The 19,051-nt window shown below is 42.8% G+C and overlaps 9 protein-coding genes across 9 annotated transcripts; 4 read left to right on the top strand and 5 right to left on the bottom strand.

Annotated features, from left to right (window-relative positions):
- The first annotated feature begins 65 nt into the window (after nucleotides 1-65).
- Nucleotides 66-1,571, top strand: V1516DRAFT_668054 (uncharacterized protein). Its single transcript, XM_066920942.1, has one exon. The coding sequence runs from the start codon at nucleotides 296-298 to the stop codon at nucleotides 1,544-1,546; it is 1,251 nt and encodes a 416-aa protein (XP_066779778.1). The 5' UTR covers nucleotides 66-295; the 3' UTR covers nucleotides 1,547-1,571.
- Nucleotides 1,572-3,646, bottom strand: V1516DRAFT_644991 (chaperonin Cpn60/TCP-1 family). The gene is made up of 4 exons (XM_066920159.1): nucleotides 3,515-3,646; nucleotides 3,407-3,458; nucleotides 2,608-3,347; nucleotides 1,572-2,543 (listed from the first exon to the last, which is right to left on the bottom strand). Exons 1-4 carry the CDS (start codon nucleotides 3,515-3,517, stop codon nucleotides 1,746-1,748), a joined length of 1,593 nt encoding a protein of 530 aa, XP_066779777.1. The 5' UTR covers nucleotides 3,518-3,646; the 3' UTR covers nucleotides 1,572-1,745.
- Nucleotides 3,647-3,739: 93 nt separating this feature from the next.
- V1516DRAFT_668046 (60S ribosomal protein eL39) lies at nucleotides 3,740-4,516 on the bottom strand. The gene is made up of 3 exons (XM_066920941.1): nucleotides 4,460-4,516; nucleotides 4,102-4,202; nucleotides 3,740-4,039 (listed from the first exon to the last, which is right to left on the bottom strand). Exons 1-3 carry the CDS (start codon nucleotides 4,463-4,465, stop codon nucleotides 3,991-3,993), a joined length of 156 nt encoding a protein of 51 aa, XP_066779776.1. The 5' UTR covers nucleotides 4,466-4,516; the 3' UTR covers nucleotides 3,740-3,990.
- A 1,896-nt stretch (nucleotides 4,517-6,412) lies between these two features.
- Nucleotides 6,413-11,094, top strand: V1516DRAFT_631489 (P-loop containing nucleoside triphosphate hydrolase protein). The gene is made up of 3 exons (XM_066919953.1): nucleotides 6,413-7,601; nucleotides 7,658-8,878; nucleotides 8,931-11,094. Exons 1-3 carry the CDS (start codon nucleotides 6,648-6,650, stop codon nucleotides 10,674-10,676), a joined length of 3,921 nt encoding a protein of 1,306 aa, XP_066779775.1. The 5' UTR covers nucleotides 6,413-6,647; the 3' UTR covers nucleotides 10,677-11,094.
- Nucleotides 11,095-11,144: 50 nt separating this feature from the next.
- V1516DRAFT_668038 (domain found in IF2B/IF5-domain-containing protein) lies at nucleotides 11,145-12,580 on the top strand. Its single transcript, XM_066920940.1, has 3 exons — nucleotides 11,145-11,384; nucleotides 11,458-11,548; nucleotides 11,608-12,580. Exons 1-3 carry the CDS (start codon nucleotides 11,343-11,345, stop codon nucleotides 12,405-12,407), a joined length of 933 nt encoding a protein of 310 aa, XP_066779774.1. The 5' UTR covers nucleotides 11,145-11,342; the 3' UTR covers nucleotides 12,408-12,580.
- On the bottom strand, nucleotides 12,495-13,948 carry V1516DRAFT_668037 (uncharacterized protein). The gene is made up of 4 exons (XM_066920939.1): nucleotides 13,765-13,948; nucleotides 13,179-13,689; nucleotides 12,958-13,121; nucleotides 12,495-12,908 (listed from the first exon to the last, which is right to left on the bottom strand). Exons 1-4 carry the CDS (start codon nucleotides 13,795-13,797, stop codon nucleotides 12,588-12,590), a joined length of 1,029 nt encoding a protein of 342 aa, XP_066779773.1. The 5' UTR covers nucleotides 13,798-13,948; the 3' UTR covers nucleotides 12,495-12,587.
- Nucleotides 13,949-14,159: 211 nt separating this feature from the next.
- On the bottom strand, nucleotides 14,160-16,691 carry V1516DRAFT_644976 (Hsp90 protein-domain-containing protein). The gene is made up of 2 exons (XM_066920158.1): nucleotides 16,566-16,691; nucleotides 14,160-16,449 (listed from the first exon to the last, which is right to left on the bottom strand). Exons 1-2 carry the CDS (start codon nucleotides 16,585-16,587, stop codon nucleotides 14,366-14,368), a joined length of 2,106 nt encoding a protein of 701 aa, XP_066779772.1. The 5' UTR covers nucleotides 16,588-16,691; the 3' UTR covers nucleotides 14,160-14,365.
- A 594-nt stretch (nucleotides 16,692-17,285) lies between these two features.
- V1516DRAFT_694039 (flavin reductase like domain-containing protein) lies at nucleotides 17,286-18,137 on the top strand (the record flags this gene model as incomplete). The annotated part of the gene is made up of 2 exons (XM_066923921.1): nucleotides 17,286-17,312; nucleotides 17,349-18,137. The coding sequence occupies 2 exons, from the start codon at nucleotides 17,286-17,288 to the stop codon at nucleotides 18,135-18,137; spliced, it is 816 nt and encodes a 271-aa protein (XP_066779771.1).
- Nucleotides 18,138-18,180: 43 nt separating this feature from the next.
- Nucleotides 18,181-19,030, bottom strand: V1516DRAFT_668028 (mitochondrial 54S ribosomal protein bL31m). The gene has a single exon (XM_066920938.1). It carries the CDS (start codon nucleotides 18,862-18,864, stop codon nucleotides 18,280-18,282), a length of 585 nt encoding a protein of 194 aa, XP_066779770.1. The 5' UTR covers nucleotides 18,865-19,030; the 3' UTR covers nucleotides 18,181-18,279.
- Nucleotides 19,031-19,051: the final 21 nt, after the last annotated feature.

Raw genomic sequence — 19,051 nt, 5'->3', positions numbered from 1 at the left:
AATTGCGTTTAATCTAAATAGATAGCAAATAGATTTACCAAGTTTCTATGCAAGAAAAATCGTTGATCTATTAATTTCGAGGGAGCACTGCTCAAGACCAGTACAATCGCCGCAATGAGGACAAATATTGTTATGGCATTTATGGCATATTAAAGAAATCATCAGACACTAAGTTTGATTGGGCCGTTTGAGCGGCTCATTTCGCGACTAAATATCAACAGAACTGGAAGGATGTAACTCTAGTTGCAGTGGATGTGGAGACAATTCAAATGATCTGAACAGCTTATTAGTCGAAATGACGCTGAATCCAAAAAAACGTGTAAATAGACTGATTTCGTCTAACGGACCGTCAGGCTCGCTTTGGAGGCGACATTTCTCGAATAGAGTGGAAACAAAGGAGAAGAGTAATCCATTGCTTCTCACTGATCATCAAATAGATGTGAAGTTCGAGAGCAGCTATTCATTTGCTACTGAAGTAGGACTGGCACTTGATCTGATTATCTCGCGAGACAATACTCCAGCTGCGACACCTGTAGCTTCGTCATCGCGTATGCCATTTGGATCGTACCAATCAAAGAATACCGAACAGGCACTGACTGATTTATTCGTTGATTCTCCAACGGGGATAGAGTGTATTGAAGATGCGGTCGAACATGAAGTTAAACGCCTGCAAGAGCTATATGAAACCTTCAAGCGAACTCACAAAAAAATACCTCTGATGTACGGCCTTCGAGTATTTTTCGATTCTATGGATAGAGTACCATCATACCCGCTTTCACCAGCTGCTGTTCGTGCGTTTGAGTCGGTCAAAGAAATTATTGCAGATGGAAATTCAATTGAGCTAATTCCAGGTCTGAAAGATACCTCTGAAGAAGCAATTCTGACCGCAGATTTTGCTCATTTTCTTGGTCTGTCAATGGAAGACAGAAACGGATGCCCACCACTCCTTAAGTACAGCTATTCACAATCCAGACTGGGATCCATTAGATCCAAGCACAGTAAAGCCTCTGGAAATTTCAGAGATTCTGAAAAGAAACAGTTGACTTCACTGATAGACTCTCCAACAAAGAGCGTTGCAAAATTGTTTAATTTCAGCCGTAAGATGCCAAAACCGGACGCATCTTCTATTGCTAGTATAGTTGTTTGTTGTCGCCCTCGAGATGATCAAATGTCAGTTCATCACGACCGTGACTCGTACTGTACATATTGCCAGAATGAACAAATCAAATGTGAGAGTACGGCAGCTAAGATTCTTGACATCATTGATTCTGAAGTTCGGCTCGAGACAGATGGTCGGGTAAAGTTTATTCGGCCAGGAATAAATTATTATACGGATGCTGAATTGAGTAAAAAGATTCGTGCGGAGTACGATGAACTCGAAAAAATCGGTGTTTTTACCAAAGATATGCCTGTAATTTTTTCTTCATGTCGCAGAGAAGTTTTTCGGCTCTATCGCAACAGAGATACATTTGCAAATCGAATGATAACAGTACAAGGGAAATTCCGTACCTTAAGAGGCAAGCTCTTTAAAACAAACACAACCTAGTTTTTGGCTTTCGCATAATTGCATGGTGTACATTGTATTATTAGGATTTTCTAATTGTAATGCTTTAATTATATTTATAGAACAAGTAGGCATGAATGTAATTAGTTGCTAGTTTCCCCTATTGCTGAGCAAGCTTACGAACATACATAAACATAACAGCTAACTTAGAGTACGACAAATAGAAATAGATTATATACTCTTAAAACATGTCACGATAGTTTCCCCGATCGGCCGTCCTTGGCTTAGCTCTGATAATATTGTCAACTCGCAATAATAGCTCTGCAGCTTCCGAAGCACTAGACACAACGGCACGTTTAAGTTTGTAACTTTCAACAATTCCGTACTCACGCATATCCACAATCTTGCCATTGTCAAGGTCTAGCCCAGAGGTGGTCATGCCATTGTAAATAGCGGACCGTAGTTTGGCAATAAGTTCGCTTGAATCTAGTCCAGCATTGTCCACTAAAATAGTAGGTAGCTGGCGAAGAGCTCGCGCAAATGCTTCAATAGCAAGAGCACGTTTGCCATCTTCATTCTGGGCAGCATTATCAACTGCCTTGGACATAATCATTTCTGCACAACCTCCCCCTAAAACTGTTCGTGTTTCAACCACAGTCTGAGAAAGCACGGAAAGAGCATCATGAAGGGAACGCTCAGCTTCGTCCAACAAGTTTTCAGTAGCACCACGAAGAACAATAGTACAAGCTTCACCTGCAGCGACGCCTGAAAATTTTAAAAGTGTATCTTCGCCAATCATAACTTCCTCAATCAAATCGCAATGGCCAAGTTTAACAAGCTCAGGATGATCAAAAGTAGAGGCAATCTCTCCGCCAGTGACCAGAGCTAGTCTCTCAATACCATCAAAATCAGCATGCTCGATCGAAACAATTCCAGAATCTGAAAATAGCTGCTCAGGATAATTATAGATGAGTTGTCGATTGATAAAGCAATTAATTCCATGTGCCTTGATTTTCTCAACTTTAGCTTTCATTTTTTCCTAGAATAGCTGGTTAGTTCGGCCTATTTACGCATAAAGAATTAAAAAAATGATAAAATGAAACCTTTTCAGCACGTTCAAGCTCCGCAAGCTTACTGGTAGCATCAACCTTCACTTTCGCTCCAAAAATTTTCACTTTGTCGGTATCCATCGGAGTGTTGGCAATCAGAATTTTAGCATTTTCCAATCGTTTCGGCTGATTTACACCGATCTTCTTGTCCATAATAAATCCTTCATCGAGATATGAATCAATTAACCTTCCACCAGCCTTCTTTATTATCTGGATATGCTCGAGATCGGTGCTGCCCTTGAGTCGCAAGACAGCATCGACAGCAAGCTCAGCAAAGTAGTTTTTATCCTGACTAAGAACTTTTGAGCTGAGAGTAGTTTTAGCAATTGCAATCAAATCTTTTCTAAATGCAGCGGTATCTTTTCCATTATCGACAGCAGTCTTTTCGAGAGCGGACAGCGCAGCAGCAGATGCAATGCGATATCCTTCGATGATAGTTTGCGGGTGGATTTTCTTGTCTACAAGCTTCTCTGCCTCGCGCAAGAGCTCGGCAGCCAAAACAGTAACAGATGTCGTACCGTCTCCAACCTCGTCATCTTGAACTTTGGAAATGTTGACAAGAACTTTGGCAGCAGCATTGTCCAAAGCAATCGACTTCAGAATAGTGGCACCGTCGTTGGTGACAAGGACTTGCCCGGTCGAGGCACTTTGAAGCAGTTTATCCATACCCTTTGGACCAAGAGTAGTCTTCACAAGATCGCCTACTGCTATAGCGCCAACAAATGCAGATAGCCCTGTATGATTGTTAGTGGATAAGGTCAATTGCAATGCAGAGATCATGGAAAAAACCTACGAGCATTCTCGGCTCTCTCTTCAGTGACCTGATCTCCGAAAATCTGTACAGACTAGACTCTAGTTAATCAAATATATCCAATCAATGAATCCAAGCAGATAAGCTCACCATTTTGAATACTGTATAACTTTCTGTGCAAAAATGACTGCGCGTATTCAGAGATCTATCCCCAATAGCGAACGCGTTGAACGAAGGGCTCAGAAATTTGTCTGGCTTAACAAATTACAGTTCCCAAGCAACTACCATAAGGGTCTATTAGTGATATCTCCTAAAATTTGTCTACTCAACCAGTGCAGAAGCTAGTGTGAAGTTTTAGATATAGAATTACGAGGATGTATATGTAAATTTGAAATATTAATCAAATGAACTCAAAAGTGACTGAAATTTAGACTCATGTTTGGAAAACTAAATGAAGAGAAAATCGATATTATATTTTGTAGCCGAAAAATATCAACATGTGCTCGCTAAAACAACGTCGACAATGACAATATGTAACATAAGAAATACCAATAAACCGTACACCTAATTTTATAATTCCAAGCGCAAAAGCGTGAAACGTGTTCGACTAAAAGTGCATGAACTATTTAGATGTTCAATTTCTTGCGGCGCCACTGTCTTCTCTTGACGTTATATCTATTTCTCTGTTAGATCATTGTCCAAACGAAAATAATATGAGCAAAAATTATTAGACGTACCTGATTGTGTTGTTGGTCTTAAGACGGAACCATTGGGGAACACGGCCGTCCTGGTTCTGAGCCTTAGCAAGCTTGACCTTAGTTCTGAAAGATTTGTGACTCTAAACGAAATTAGCAAATATTCATTCCCAGTTTGAACCAAATTATGCGCCGGAAAGCTAGAATGGATATCTAAGAAGTATAACGTGCTTTCCATAGGCTTTCATTAAAATCCAGTATTCCAAAAAAAACACAAGATTCCGATGAAATCTAAATTATCCCGCAGATCGAAAACACGCAGACAAATATCGCAAAACCAAAACAAGATCCAGCGCACAATTTAAAACAGCAGTAAATCAAAATAGGAAAATTAACATACCGGCATGATTATGAGATCGATGAGCGCAAAAGTCGACGATATCAAGATGGAAAACAGAAAAAAGAGAAGCAAAGAAAGAACAATTCCACTCTTCAGAGGATGCGGCTCTCACACAAACTACCCTCTCAACCCTCTATCTCGTTCGACTCCCCTCTCAATCCTTCCTTACATCGAAACGTCCTTCCTTACTCTGCCCCTACCCATTCGTGACTGCTAAAACCCTACATCTCTCACAGCCCTACACCCTGTGTCCCGTGATTAAAATACACGTGACCATAATGCAGATATCTGTGTCATGTGATTTCAGCGGTTGTTCCGTTATTAGCGATTATTTACAGTATGTGTGCTAAATGGTAATTAGGAGTCAGAATGTACCCGCTGCGAGGAATGAGTCAGTCGGTTACTTGTCTTTTTTATCTTATTATTTGTATCAGATCATTATCAACGCTGTCTCATTCTTATCTAGAAAAGCATGTCAGCATCCATTTGTTCTTATGAGCAATTCTTGTCAGGACCCAGTTTGAGTGTCAACTGTCTGGGTAGATATGACGAAGGTGACGAAGGCCTAGAGCCCAGGAGAGCCAAACCCACAGAACGTGGCCAACGTGGCCATCGTGGACCTGCAATTTGTGCTTTCGTTCACAGCTCCCTGGCCGGCCAGCTCGTTGGCACGGCTGGCTGTTGTTAATTGTCTACCCCCTCTAGAATGCTGATCAACTGTTGATCCCGCAGCTGAAAGTGTTGCAGTGTTCGTCGTATCCAACACGACGCTGTTCGATCGACTAACCGACCGCCAGTTTTGAAGCCGCAAAATTAGGTCTGTCTACTACTCTACTACTCCACTACTCTACAACTCTACTACTCTACAGCTCTACAAAACTGCTATGAGCTATATTTGTCGTACATTAAAATGTTCTGTTAGTGTGTAATCTCTCTCATAGTCGGCCGGACCTAGTCAAAAAAGATCCCAATTGGTCTGAACAGTCGCATTATCACTTTGGTTTGCGAACGCCGTTCACCTCCCTACTAACTTCCCAGCTCGCATCTCTCGCATCTCTCGCATCTTTCGCATGTGACGCCTCACTGGAGACTCGTGTCTTGCGTCTGGTGTCTCGTGAAGCCGTGTCAGTCCCAAATCGCATCTCGGATTTTTTTCCGACAGCCAGGACCCTTCCAATATCAATTTATACGACGTCCTGTATGGAAGGTCACAGCACTCTCCCTGTCCAAGTTCGAATTTCGTATCAATAAATGGCGCTGTCCCGATTACAAAGAATCGTTTGTTTCGCGTCGAGCCTGCGTGGACGTCAGACCCAACCCAGTTAACCACAATATCCAAATTGCTTTTGCTACTACCACTAGATGGGCTCGGATGTTTCCCAAACCGGCTAGAATACCGAATAGACTTATTTGCCGACACGGAAGATTCCTTCTATACTCCCAGCAGCTCTTCCATTCTGCAAGGTCGTTTGGTACTCCCCCCATATGCTTCGCACAAACACTATCCAAGCTGTAGTCAAATCAAGGAGGCCACTAGTGTTGATCCTGGACAGAAATACTTCAGTCAGAACAACCTAAAACAACCTAAATCGCTAGCTAATAGATTTGCTGACAATTGCAAGCTGGATGGAGCTAGAAACAATCTTGTTATGCGAGAGTAACCGTATCAAAGGTCGACCTTACTCGCTCAGCACTCACATAACTCGAGCACTCTGACTCAAGCCTCAGTGCTCGCATCCGACCCGAGCTCCACGCTCGTGTCCTATTGTCAGCAGCAAAGACCTGCAGTCAGCAGAGCACCACAAAACGCTCAGCCGTTCACTCCAACCCACTTTAGAAGCGTGCCATATTGTGCACCGTCGCGACGAAAGCTTGTTCTCGGGCTCCGGGTCAATTCTTGAAGCCTCCAGCTTCTAACGTTCGCAAGGACAAACATAACTTCCGCATCGACTGCAAGCCTGCTCCACCGCGACTCCAGCGTTCAAGGATCTCGTGGATAAATAAAGGAACTTCCGCCGCCCTTGTTTCGTTAGATCACTGGTCTTCTTGTTCCTTCGTAATACTATCCCTCTGCGCTTCGTCGCAAATTTAGTTTTTTCCCCTCTTCACGGCCGTTTCCTTCATTCACTGCTCTGTTAACACCTCCGCCTCATACTCTCATTTGCCTCTATCAAAGCTGCTCCCCGCAATGTCTTCTCCACCAGAAGCTAAGCAATCGGCGCTGGAAGCTGAGAAAACTATTTCGGACTCTTCTTCCGACTCGTCGCTTCCCGCTCCCATTAACGAAAAGCTTCCAGAAAAACATGAAGCCGCTGATGTGAACTTGGACACTGCCTTCGACCATCTCCCTCCAGAGGAGGCCGAGATCCTCAAGGCCCAGTTGCACGTTCAGACAACTCCTTTGTCATTCATCCGTCTATATCGCTACGCCACGGCTTTCGACATCGCCATTCTCGGCATTGGCTACATAGCCTCCATCGGAGCCGGCGCTCTATTACCCATTATGACCATTGTCTTTGGAAATCTTACTGAGACTTTCACGGATTACTTCACCTATGGTGGTTCTGTCTCCCAGTTCAATCATGATATTACAAAGTACGCCCTTATCATGGTTTATCTCGGTATTGCCGACATGGTGCTGATCACTGCTGAGACTTACATCCATATTGAACGTGGAGAAGTTCTTTCTGCTCGTATTCGAGAGCACTATCTTGCGGCGACTTTGCGCCAAAATATTGGATACTTCGATAATCTTGGCTCCGGTGAAATCACTTCTCGTATCACTGCTGATACAAATCTTGTCCAGGAGGGTATCTCTGAGAAAGTCGGTCTGATCTTGGCGGGTATTTCTACCTTTGTTACCGCTTTCATTGTCGGCTTTATTAAGTCATGGAAGCTCACTCTGATTCTACTTGCTGTAGTCGTCGCAATTTTCTTCAGTCTTGCGACGATCTCTCGCTTCATGGTCAAATTCTCTCTAAAATCTCTCGATGGCTATTCCGTCGGTGGATCTGTTGCGGAAGAGGTTTTTTCGTCCATCCGCAACGTTCAAGCATTCGGTATTCAGGATCGTCTAGCCGTCGAGTATGACAAGTATCTGAAGGTTACTGAACGCTATGCTTTCCTACAAGGTGCTGCATTGGTATGTTACTTTGGTTCAAATTATTTGTTGATAGAATCGCTAACAAGTTTGCTTAGGCTTCCATGATCAGTGTTTTGTGGTTCTGTATTCTTTGCAACTATGCGCTGGGTTTTTGGCAAGGATCTCGATTTTTGGCCTGGGGTGATATCAAAGTCAATGCTATTATCTCTGTGCTTATGTCCATGTTGATCGGTGCATTCTCACTTGGACAAGTTGCTCCTAATGCTCGTAGTATCACTAGTGGTGTTACTGCTGGAGCAAAGATCTTTGCTACTATTGATCGTGTTCCCCCTATTGATTCAGCCTCTTCGGAAGGAGAAATGCCTGAGTCCGTCAGAGGTGATATCGAACTTTCTCATGTTAAGTTCATCTATCCATCTCGACCAGATGTTACCGTTCTTGGTGATATGTGTCTCAAAATCAAGGCAGGTCAAACTGTTGCCCTTGTTGGTGCTAGTGGTTCTGGAAAGTCTACTATTATCGGCCTTCTTGAGAGATTTTATTCGCCTATTTCTGGTCTCATTACTCTTGATGGACATGATATAACTAAGCTTAATACAAAATGGCTTCGTCAGCAGGTTGCTCTTGTTTCCCAGGAGCCTACTTTGTTCGCGGTTACTGTCTATGAAAATATTGCTTTCGGCCTCTTTGGAACTCCTTACGAGAACGCGTCAGAAGATGAAAAGATGAAGCTTGTTGTAGAAGCTTGCAAGCAAGCAAATGCTTGGGACTTCATCCAAACTCTTCCAGAAGGAATTGAGACTAATGTCGGAGAGCGTGGTTTCCTTATGTCAGGAGGTCAAAAGCAGCGTATTGCTATTGCTCGTGCTATTGTTGGAAATCCTAAGATTCTTTTGCTTGATGAAGCTACGTCTGCACTTGACACGAAAAGTGAAGGAATTGTTCAAGACGCACTCGATCGTGCTGCTAAGGATCGTACCACTATCGTCATCGCGCATCGATTGTCTACCATCAAAGATGCTGATCTCATTGTAGTCATGTCTAAGGGTGAAATTGTTGAGCAGGGTACTCATAACGAGCTTCTTGATTTGCAAGGGTATTACAATGAACTAGTTGAGGCGCAGAAGATCAGAAAGGGCTCTTCCGCCGAAAATAGTGGCTTCCACGAGGAAGATGAAGACAAACTTGAAGTCGTTGAAGATTCTAACATTTTGGAGATGGGTCGTATGAATTCCAACGTCACAGTTGCAAGCCGTGCTGCTCGCATGGAAAAGGTAGACACTCGGACTTACTCCTTATATCAGCTGATCAAAATGGTAAGAATCATAAAATGATATTTCACAATTCAATACTAATTTATTCATACAGGTAAACAAGATGATTATTCCCGAACTGAATTATACTATTCTAGGAACTGCTGCCTCAATTATTAATGGTCTTGGATATCCTGTTCAGGGTGTGTTTTTTGCGAAGTGCGTCACTGCGTTCCAGTCCCTACCAGCGCAGTATCCGGAGATGAGAAAGACAGTTAATGAATTTTCGGGTCTATTTTTTATGCTTGCATTTGTTGAGGGAATTTGTCATTTCGTTGCAGTTTCGTCGTTGTCGTATACTGCTCAGCGATTAGTTCGCCGTATCCGTCTTCAGAGCTTCCGTCAGATCCTTCGCCAGGATGTCGCATATTTTGATCGTGATGAGAATACTACAGGAGCTCTCACTAGTACTCTGTCGAAAGATGCTCAAAGTGTTGAGGGTCTTAGCGGAGCAACGTTAGGTCAGATTCTAAATTCTTCTACTACTCTGATAGGAGGAATAATTTTGTCTCTTTCTGTTGGTTGGAAGCTAGCTTTAGTCTGCATCTCTTGTATCCCAGTTTTAATAGGTTGTGGCTTCTTGAGGTTTTCGCTTTTGACAAAGTTTCAGGAGCGTGCCAAATTAGCGTACGAAAAGTCTGCATCTTATGCATGTGAAGCAACCTCGGCAATTAGAACTGTCGCTTCTCTGACTCGTGAGGATGACGTGTTCATCTCTTATAAGAACGAATTGGATGCTCAAGTCAAGCGCAGCAGAATTGCGACTCTGCGATCTTCGATTTTGTATGGTGTCTCGCAGGGAATTTCTTTCTTTGTTACTGCTCTTGGTTTTTGGTACGGTAGTACATTGATCAGAACGTATGAATATACAACTACTCAGTTTTTCATTTGTTTCATTTGTTTAGTCTTCGGTTCGCAGTCAGCCGGAACTGTTTTTTCATTTGCTCCAGATATGGGTAAAGCGAAGCAGGGCGCTGTTAACATTCACCGACTAATGGACTCTATTCCTGTTATTGACACATGGAGCCCTACTGGCAAAGAGGCGACTGAAGTAGAAGGTCATATTGAGTTCCGAAATGTTTATTTCCGCTATCCTACTCGGATTGAAGTTCCAGTGTTGAGAGGGCTCAATCTTACGGTGAAACCGGGTCAGTATATAGCTCTTGTCGGTTCGTCTGGTTGTGGTAAAAGTACCACGATTGGATTAATCGAATCGTTCTATCTTCCAACAAAGGGTCAAATTTTGCTCGATGGAGAAGACATTCAAAATCTCAACATTAATTCTTACCGTGAGCACATTGCATTAGTGTCTCAAGAGCCCGTTCTATACGCTGGATCCATTCGGTACAACATTGCTCTGGGTACTCCAAGAGAAGTTACTGATGAAGAGATTTATGCGGTCGCTCGCTCTGCAAATATCCATGATTTCATTATGTCCCTTCCCGACGGATATGATACGCTTTGCGGTAACAAGGGTACTTTGCTTAGTGGAGGTCAGAAGCAGCGTGTTGCGATTGCTCGTGCTCTTATCAGAGAGCCGAAGATTCTTCTTCTAGATGAAGCTACTTCTGCCCTTGATAGTGAATCTGAGAAAATTGTTCAAGAAGCATTGGATAAGGCTGCTAAAGGTCGCACTACTATTGCTGTTGCTCATAGATTGAGTACTATTCAGAACGCAGATGTGATTTATGTTTTTGAAGATGGACGCATTCTGGAGCATGGTACCCACGAGGAGCTACTGGCTAATAAGTCCAAGTATTTCGAACTTGTCCAGCTGCAAGCTCTTGAGCGTACTGGATAGTTTTCTCGCTACACCTGGTCTGCATTGTTACTTTCATTTTTCGTCGTATTTTTTTCTTTACCTCTCCTATCGACTTTTCTTTTGATTTTAGTTGTATTTAATTATGTAATGTTGTTTTTGTTTAATTTATTTTGTATGCTAGGGTATTGGATAAGTATGTATAGGTTATTTTATGCATGAAGTGGGTAATATTTCTGTATATAAGCTGTTTGGGACTGTTTGGCTGGACAATGGAAGCAGCGTCAATAGAAAGGAGTAATGCAGCTTGCGGTTAATTCATAGAGCAGCATGTTCTGCACTATTGCATGTTCAGAGCGGATGTTATCAAGATTTCCACTAAAATCGATAAGTAGTTTCTGATTCTGGATGAGATCACGTGTATATGTAGGTGACAATATTTCATCAAATCAGGCTAAGGGTTCATAAAAAATTCGATTAACACTACAAAGTAAGACAGCAGAACGAGAGCGCAGTAGAAGAGTGCTTGGTGACATCTTAATCAGAGAGAATAAAGGCATCTCTTTTTGGGTGTAGTGGGCTTCTTGTTGCAAGAAGAGTTTTTACAGTCGAAGAGTATTTCAGTTCATTGTACGGGCTACAGTGGGCAAACTACCGGCGGATAATAAAGATCGCAACTTTGAAAAACGCGTGAGTAATCAGCCAGTCATGGCGTCTGTTGAAGAGACTACGCCTACTATCGACGGATCGGTAAGTTATTCGATGCTTTTTATATTCTTCAGTTTGGGTGATTTGGATGAAATGATAACTGACGTTCGTGTAGCTGGAGTTTGATTCGTCCCTTAAGAAGAAGAAGAAGAAACCAAAGGCCGTTTCGTTTGATGCTGAAGATGGAGTTGCTCCACCAGAAAATGGTACTATTTTATTTTCTTTGCTTGTGATTTCAACCTGATCGGACCTAATTAAATTTTAGATGCCTCGGTTGAAGAATTAACTGATATGTTTTCTGGACTCAAGAAGAAGAAGAAGAAAGCGCCTGCGGCCATCGTCGAACATGATGACGACGAGGATGGAGCCGATCTCGAAGGAGCTGACGAAGAAGGAGGTGAAGGATTTGACTTCTCCAGCAAAAAGAAGAAAAAGAAGAAACCTGTTGCTTCTGATGTTTCTGAATTTGATGCTCAGCTTGAGGAAGCTGGCGTTGTTGACGACGACGAGACTGCGAACGATGGGACGTTCGAGAGCTCGGCAAGTGGTGAAGTGGAGGAAGAGGCCGGCTGGCTTACCAGCGACAGAGATTATACGTATGAAGAGCTTTTGCATCGTTTCTTCAAGATTTTGCGGACGAACAATCCTGAACTTGCAGGTGAGCGTGGTCAACGATACAAAATCCCACCACCCATGGTTATGCGTGAGGGAAACAAGAAAACTATTTTCGCGAATTTGAAAGACATTTCCGAGCGTATGCACAGACCTTACGAGCATGTAATGCAGTTTTTGTTTGCAGAACTAGGTACATCCGGCTCCGTTGATGGCAACTCACGACTTGTTATTAAAGGTCGGTTCCAGCAAAAACAACTCGAAAATGTTCTTCGACGTTACATTATGGAGTATGTGACCTGCAAGACCTGCAAATCTATCAGTACTCGATTATCGAAAGAAAACCGTTTGTATTTCCTTGTTTGCCAATCATGTGGAAGTCGTAGATCGGTCAGCGGTATCAAGACTGGTTTCCAGGCTCACGTCGGCAAGAGAAAACGTCTTGCTGGTTAAGAGAAGAATCTGGTATCTTTGGATAAAAATGTAATTGCTTTTTGAGTCCGTTTTTGTTTTAGAAAACTAGTTTTATGGATCATATTTGCGATGGATTTCTAATTGATTTATTTGAACACAAGTGTTAAATATATATATAATCCGCATGAAAGAATAAAATATTAAATTACAGAATTAATTTCAAGGCTGCGGAATAGCTACTGTTTCGCCATTTTTGGCACCACTTTCAACGGCAGCACAAATTACGGCGAAATGGTGGAACGCTTTTTCTGGCGTAACTTTGAGAAGTGATTTATCATGGCTCTGCACAGCCTCAGAGAAATTAGTGAACTCAGCAACGATACCATCGGTATCTGGATTGGCGATGGTAATCGGTTTACCTGCTGGTAAAGCGTTGGTGAAAAGAGTCAAAGTAGGAGACGAGCGAACACTGAAGTCGAAGATGATAGAGCCTTCGGTTCCGTGGATGATCATTCTGTTGATTCTAGGATTCGATACCGCCTAGGTGAGAAAGTTAATATAAATATGAACGAGTGGTTTTTGTACCTACTGAGGTATAAGTGAAGGTTCCCATGACTCCAGACTTCATTCTGAGGGTCGAGGTCATGGAATCGACTGTTCCACTCTCCTCCCGTACTTGAGTTGTCAGAGCAGATAGTGATTCAACTTCGCCCAAAATCTCAGTAAACAGAGCAATTTGGTGAACACCGCCATCTAGAAAATTGGTGAGTTTTTAGTCGATCAGCTTTGGCGCAGCCTTTCTAAACGTACCGGAAAGATATCCACCTATGTGTTCTGGGTGAAGTCGCCAACTTGTCTTGAGGTACTCGCTGGAAACATTGAACGGAGCGGTGCAGTAATGCGAAAAATAAATTACACTACCAATCTCGGATAAAAGATTCTTGATATCATCCAGCACTGGAAAATGTGCAAAGTTTTCCAAAATAGCGACCGGTAGATCGGTCTGGCTCGCAAGTTTGACAATCTCTCTTGCCTGATCTAACGTCGCAGCGATCGGCTTCTCCAAACTAATGGGTTTGTTCGCAGCAATCACTTTCTTTAACGTTTCGAGATTGCTTTGCACAGGCAATAAAGCGTCAATGGCATCCACCGCGGGATCAGCGAGCAATTCATCGAGTGTCGTGTAAACCTTTGTAGATTCAATATTAGCGGTCTCGCTCGCAAACTTCAGCGCTTTCTCAAGTGTGCGGTTTGCGCATGCAACTAGCTTCAGGTCTGCAACCGCCGAAATCGCGGGTGCATGTCGATTCCGAGCAAAAATCTAATCCAAATGGTAAGCTCCGGCATAAATATAAACAGATATTTTGGATCCACTCCATTTGTTGTCGCAACTTACGCCAGTTCCAATCAATCCAATACCAGTGGTCATTTTTAGTCAATTGCTCTATTCTCTTGGTAAAATCCTACTCCAAATCACTTTTATATTACTTTCACTGATGGTCTTATATCTCTTCGTAAGACGCCGTAATCTCCAATAATGGCAAATTTTTGTAGTACCGAGCGTGGCTTTCCATCGGAGCTGGAGTTAACAATCGGCCCTCCGTCTAGGACTTCCTGAACTATCGCGTCCTGAACTTTAAAAACAAAAGATCCTGGGAGACACGACGTCATTTCCTTCCAATCTCTAATAATACGTTGATGCTAAGCGCGAAACTCAATAGCTTAAATCAATTAAGCGCCATCTAAATGTTCAAACAGCCCAGCTCTAACCGCAACTGAGATAAGAAAATATATCCATGCATTGAGATCACATTTTTGCAATAAAATCTAGACAAATCTTTTGTTACACGCCAAATCAAAATCATAAGAAACAAGCAGCAAAAGCAAAACAAAAACTTCTTCTCTCTCCTTGGCATTAGTCAAGCACAAGTCATATAGTAACATAGAAAAAATTATATATATAAACGTATTAATTATAAACAAAAACATTAGCTTGCTTAGTCGACTTCCTCCATCGCAGACTCAGCAGGAACCTCTTCCACAACTGCTTCAGAAGAAGCAGCGGCAGGAGCCTCTTCTTCAGTCTCATCAATATTAAGACCAAGAGAAATGAGTCGGTTAATACGACTTGCGAACGAGTTGGGCTCCTCAAGAGTAAATCCAGATGTAAGAAGCGCAGTCTCATATAACAGTGTGGTCAAATCACGAACAGTCCTGTCATTAACACCATCAGCTTCAACCTTGTTCTTAAGCTCCTTAATAATAGGAGACTTGGGTGAAATTTCGAAAGTCTTCTTTGATGACATGTATGAGGACATGCTAGTATCACGAAGTGCCTGAGCTTTCATGATACGCTCCATATTGGCAGACCAGCCGAATTGTCCTGTACGAATAGCAGCAGGGGCGTCAACAAGCTTGTGGGAAACAACAACCTTCTCAACCTTATCACCAAGGATTTCCTTAAGGCTAGTGGCAAGAGACTCATATTCCTTCTCCTCAGCCTCACGCTGAGTTTTCTCTTCCTCAGTCTCCTCGAGCTCATAGTCCTTGGTAATATCGACCAGAGTCTTCCCTTCGAATTCCTTGAGTTGAGTCATAGCATACTCATCAATGGGATCAACCATGAACAAGACTTCGAAGTTCTTGGCTTTGAGGGCATCAAGGAAGGGAGACTTCTCAACAGCCTTCAAGCTCTCACCAGTAATGTAGTAGATGTTCTTCTGGTGCTCAGGCATGCGGGTAACGTAATCAGTGAGAGAAGTCAATTCATCAGCAGATTTGGTAGAATTATATCGGAGAAGCTTAGCAAGCGTAGTACGGTTCTGAGCATCCTCGTGAACACCAAGTTTGATGTTCTTCGAAAAAGCAGTGTAAAATTTATCAAACTGCTCACGATCTTCGGCAATCTCGTTGAACATCTCAAGAGTCTTCTTGACAATATTCTTGCGGATAACTTTAAGAATCTTGTTCTGCTGAAGCATCTCACGGGAAAGATTCAAGGGAAGATCCTCAGAATCGACAACACCTTTGATAAAGCCAAGCCATTCAGGAATAAGCTCTTCACAGTCATCGGTGATGAATACACGGCGAACATAAAGCTTAATATTGCTTTTCTTCTTCTTGGACTCAAAAAGATCGAAAGGAGCTCGTCGAGGTACAAACAAGATAGCACGGAATTCAAGCTGACCTTCAACAGAAAAGTGCTTGACTGCAAGATGATCTTCCCAGTCATTAGAAATAGATTTGTAGAAAGCAGCGTACTCCTCTTCAGTGATGTCGGAAGGATTTCGAGTCCAAAGAGGCTTGGTCTTATTCAATTCCTCGTTCTCGGTAACAATCTCCTTTATCTTCTTTGGAGTCTTTTCTTCCTTCTTGTCTTCATCATCATCAACTTCTTCAATCTTAGGCTTCTTATCATCATCAACCTCTTCCTCAGCCTCCTCCTCAGGAGCATCCTTCTCAATTTCCTTAGTAACGACAAGCTGAATAGGATAGGCAACAAACTCAGAATGGCGTTTGACAATGTCTTTAATGCGCTTTTCTTCGAGATATTCCTTCTGATCTTCCTTGAGGAAAAGACGGATGAGAGTACCACGGGTTAATGGCTCATTGTCAGTATCTAGAGTAATAGTGAAACGACCACCAGCAGAAGATTCCCAGATATACTGCTCGTCGTCATTGTGCTTGGAAATAACCTGAACACGGTCGGCAACAAGGAAAAGAGAGTAGAAACCGACACCAAACTGGCCAATCATGGACACATCGGCACCAGCGGACAAAGCCTCCATAAAAGCTTTAGTGCCAGATTTAGCGATAGTGCCCAGGTTGTTAACGAGATCGGCCTTGGTCATACCGATACCAGTATCCCGGATCTCGAGGACACCTTCTTCAGGCTTAGGAGTGATACGGATGTAGAGATCAGGCTCAGTCTCCAATTTCGAAGGATCCGAAAGAGCCTCATAACGGATCTTGTCGAGAGCATCCGAACAATTGGAAATAAGTTCACGGAGAAAAATCTCTTTGTTCGAGTAAACCGTGTTAATGATCAAGCTCATGAGCTGAGAGATCTCAGCCTGGAACTCTAATCAACGTTAGCACAGGTCAGCAAAAAAAGGAAGTAAAATTCTAAGGCAGATCAGGCGAGCGAACTGCCGATGTAAGGCAAGTAAGTTTGCTTGATCACACGGAAATACATACCAAATGACTCTGAATCTGACATCGTGAATTACAAACGGATATTTTGAACAATAATGCAACTGGTGTGAAAAAGCCTATCGAACAATACGTTGGAAAAGAAAAATATAAAAAATTGGTCAGGTCGCTAGCCTTCGCTATATAAAAACCCACGGAATTCTCTGTCGTTGTTCTTTGGCCTTCCATTAGTGTTGCGGCTTGAGTCACGTGTCTGTTCTAGCGGACGTAAGTGCAAAGTGCTGCTGCGGTTATGAAGCGACAGAAGTCTCGAGATCGTCCTGGAATTCGTAAGAAATCCAGTCCGCGATGGAGACAAAGTAGTGAATGAAGAGTGGCTGATCTAGATACGAGGATATAGTTAATATATCAGAACTATTTGTATTAAGTAGCTGCGTAAGAAAGTTGCTTTATATGGGCGCTCCAATGTTTAATACGGCACATAGTGAACTGATCGTGGGTTAGATAATTCTAAGTTGCTACGGCTCCACTTGCTAATTAAAGAGAATCTCAATCTTTTCCTGAGTTTCATAATTTTACCTAAAATCAGAAAGATTACTGCCATTTGCAGATATCGAGTCTTCTCTGTCTGATTCTACTTTGTAATCACGTGTACTACAATGGCGCTGTTACAATTTATCGTTACAATTTATTAATTTCAGATCCAGAATCTGTAGTCAACATAATTGATGCCGAGATAAGTTGCATAATCCGCAAAACTTCTGTATGTTTGTATTTGCTGGTAGTATTCGTGTATGGCGACCCTGCTTTAATTTTTCTCGTCTGGAGAGTGTTTTGACGCTGTCATTCCGAATTCACTGTATTCATACACGTGAGAATACATCCTCTGAAGAGTTTGTTACTCGCTACAAATATCTTATGTCCCGACATGCTGCACCATTGGCTGTGATTACTGCTGCTTCCACGACTGATTTCCATGCTGCTACTGTCTCTTCGGTCACCTCGCTCTCAGTAGCTGGCTCAGGTTTTCCGCTGGTGACATTCAATCTCAAGCTGCCTTCATCAACCTCACAATTGATCCATGCCAGTGGCAGATTTAGCGTGAATTTTCTCTCTGGATCTGAGGGTGCGGAAAATATTGCACGAAATTTCGCAGGTGGTGCTGCCTCTGCTGGTCGAGCTCCCAAAACGCAAGGGCTGCCTCATGTTCAAGATTCTGATGAGACTGAAGTGATCGGTTTAGACTCATTCCCGGTTTCTCCGGAGCCTTATCATACTCATATGCTCAACCATACACATGTCGATACTTCCTTATCCAGTTCCTACGACGTGCTGAGAGTCGATAAGAGAAAACCCGAATCACTAGCTTTTGCAAGAATTGACTGTGCTGCTGTCCAACACTTCGTAGTGAGAGACCATGAAATATGGGTAGGAGAGGTCGAAAGGATTGATTTCGACAGTTCTATTAATGATATATCAAGTTTGGACGATAATAGCCCTGCTCTTGTCTATTATAAGCGCCAATTTCTTCGAGTATTTCCAGTATCTGCAGAAGAGACCAAGCGAGTTCTAAAACACGATCTAAGGCATCGAATGCCTGAGACTCAAATCAAATGAAATAGCTGCATCAAGCTTATGGTCGGGAATAAAAATTCTTTTGTTTTGCAAATAGTATAAATAGATTGTATTATAATGTATACAACAAAAATATCAAGAATTCCTATGTACAAAGTCTGCATTCCGCAAATGCCACGCTGGTTTAGTAATCACTGCCACTATCAGCATTTTTGCCTTTTCTTCTCTTCTTTTGGCGAACTCTAACGTTATGCGATGCCTGAACTTCGACTTCTCCAAAAAACTCGTCCATATCTCCTGAAAACACTGACTCGTCTCCTTCATCTGAGCCACCAAATTTCTTCGAAAATCGAGCGATTCGTCCACCAGAATCAGCTTGAGCAGCTGCAAACTCATCAATAGTAGGGTTCCAAAGAGGAGAAGTTCGCAGATCGTTTAAATAGCGCCATTCTAGACGGGGATAAGGTGAGCGACGAGTGAATGTTGAACCGTCAGACAGCTGGACGAGACAATCGAAATTGTAGGGGACCATGGGCGTTGTCTCTCCAAAATGCAACTTTTTCTTTGGTCGATTACTGCCGAGATTTTTAGTCTGTTGTTGAAGTAACCACGGATTTTCCCCTCCTCTGGCGTGTCGTCTTTGTTCAATATGGGCAGGAATGTCCAGGACGAAAGCCTGTACGGCTGCGCTGTTACGCAATTGGCGAACTCTACCCTGCTGCATACAGCTCAAGCGAGTGCGCCCAGCAAAAGTCAGAGCCATGCGCATTATGAGCCTGCAATAACTACCTATCGACAACGAACTGTAGCAGAAATTTGTTAACACTGGAAAAATTGCAAAAATTCTGACGCCTCTAGAAGCATATTATTCCCCGGAAGTTCTCTCTCCCATCTCTTTGGGGTTTGTTACCCTCCCGTTGCCAGGCAAAGCGGCTTCCGGGCCCTGCCGTTCTTTT

Source organism: Lipomyces oligophaga (assembly GCF_038497815.1).
Source record: "Lipomyces oligophaga strain CBS 7107 unplaced genomic scaffold V1516scaffold_1, whole genome shotgun sequence".
NCBI lineage: Eukaryota > Fungi > Ascomycota > Lipomycetes > Lipomycetales > Lipomycetaceae > Lipomyces > [Lipomyces] oligophaga.
This window is presented reverse-complemented; position numbering and strand designations above follow the sequence as displayed.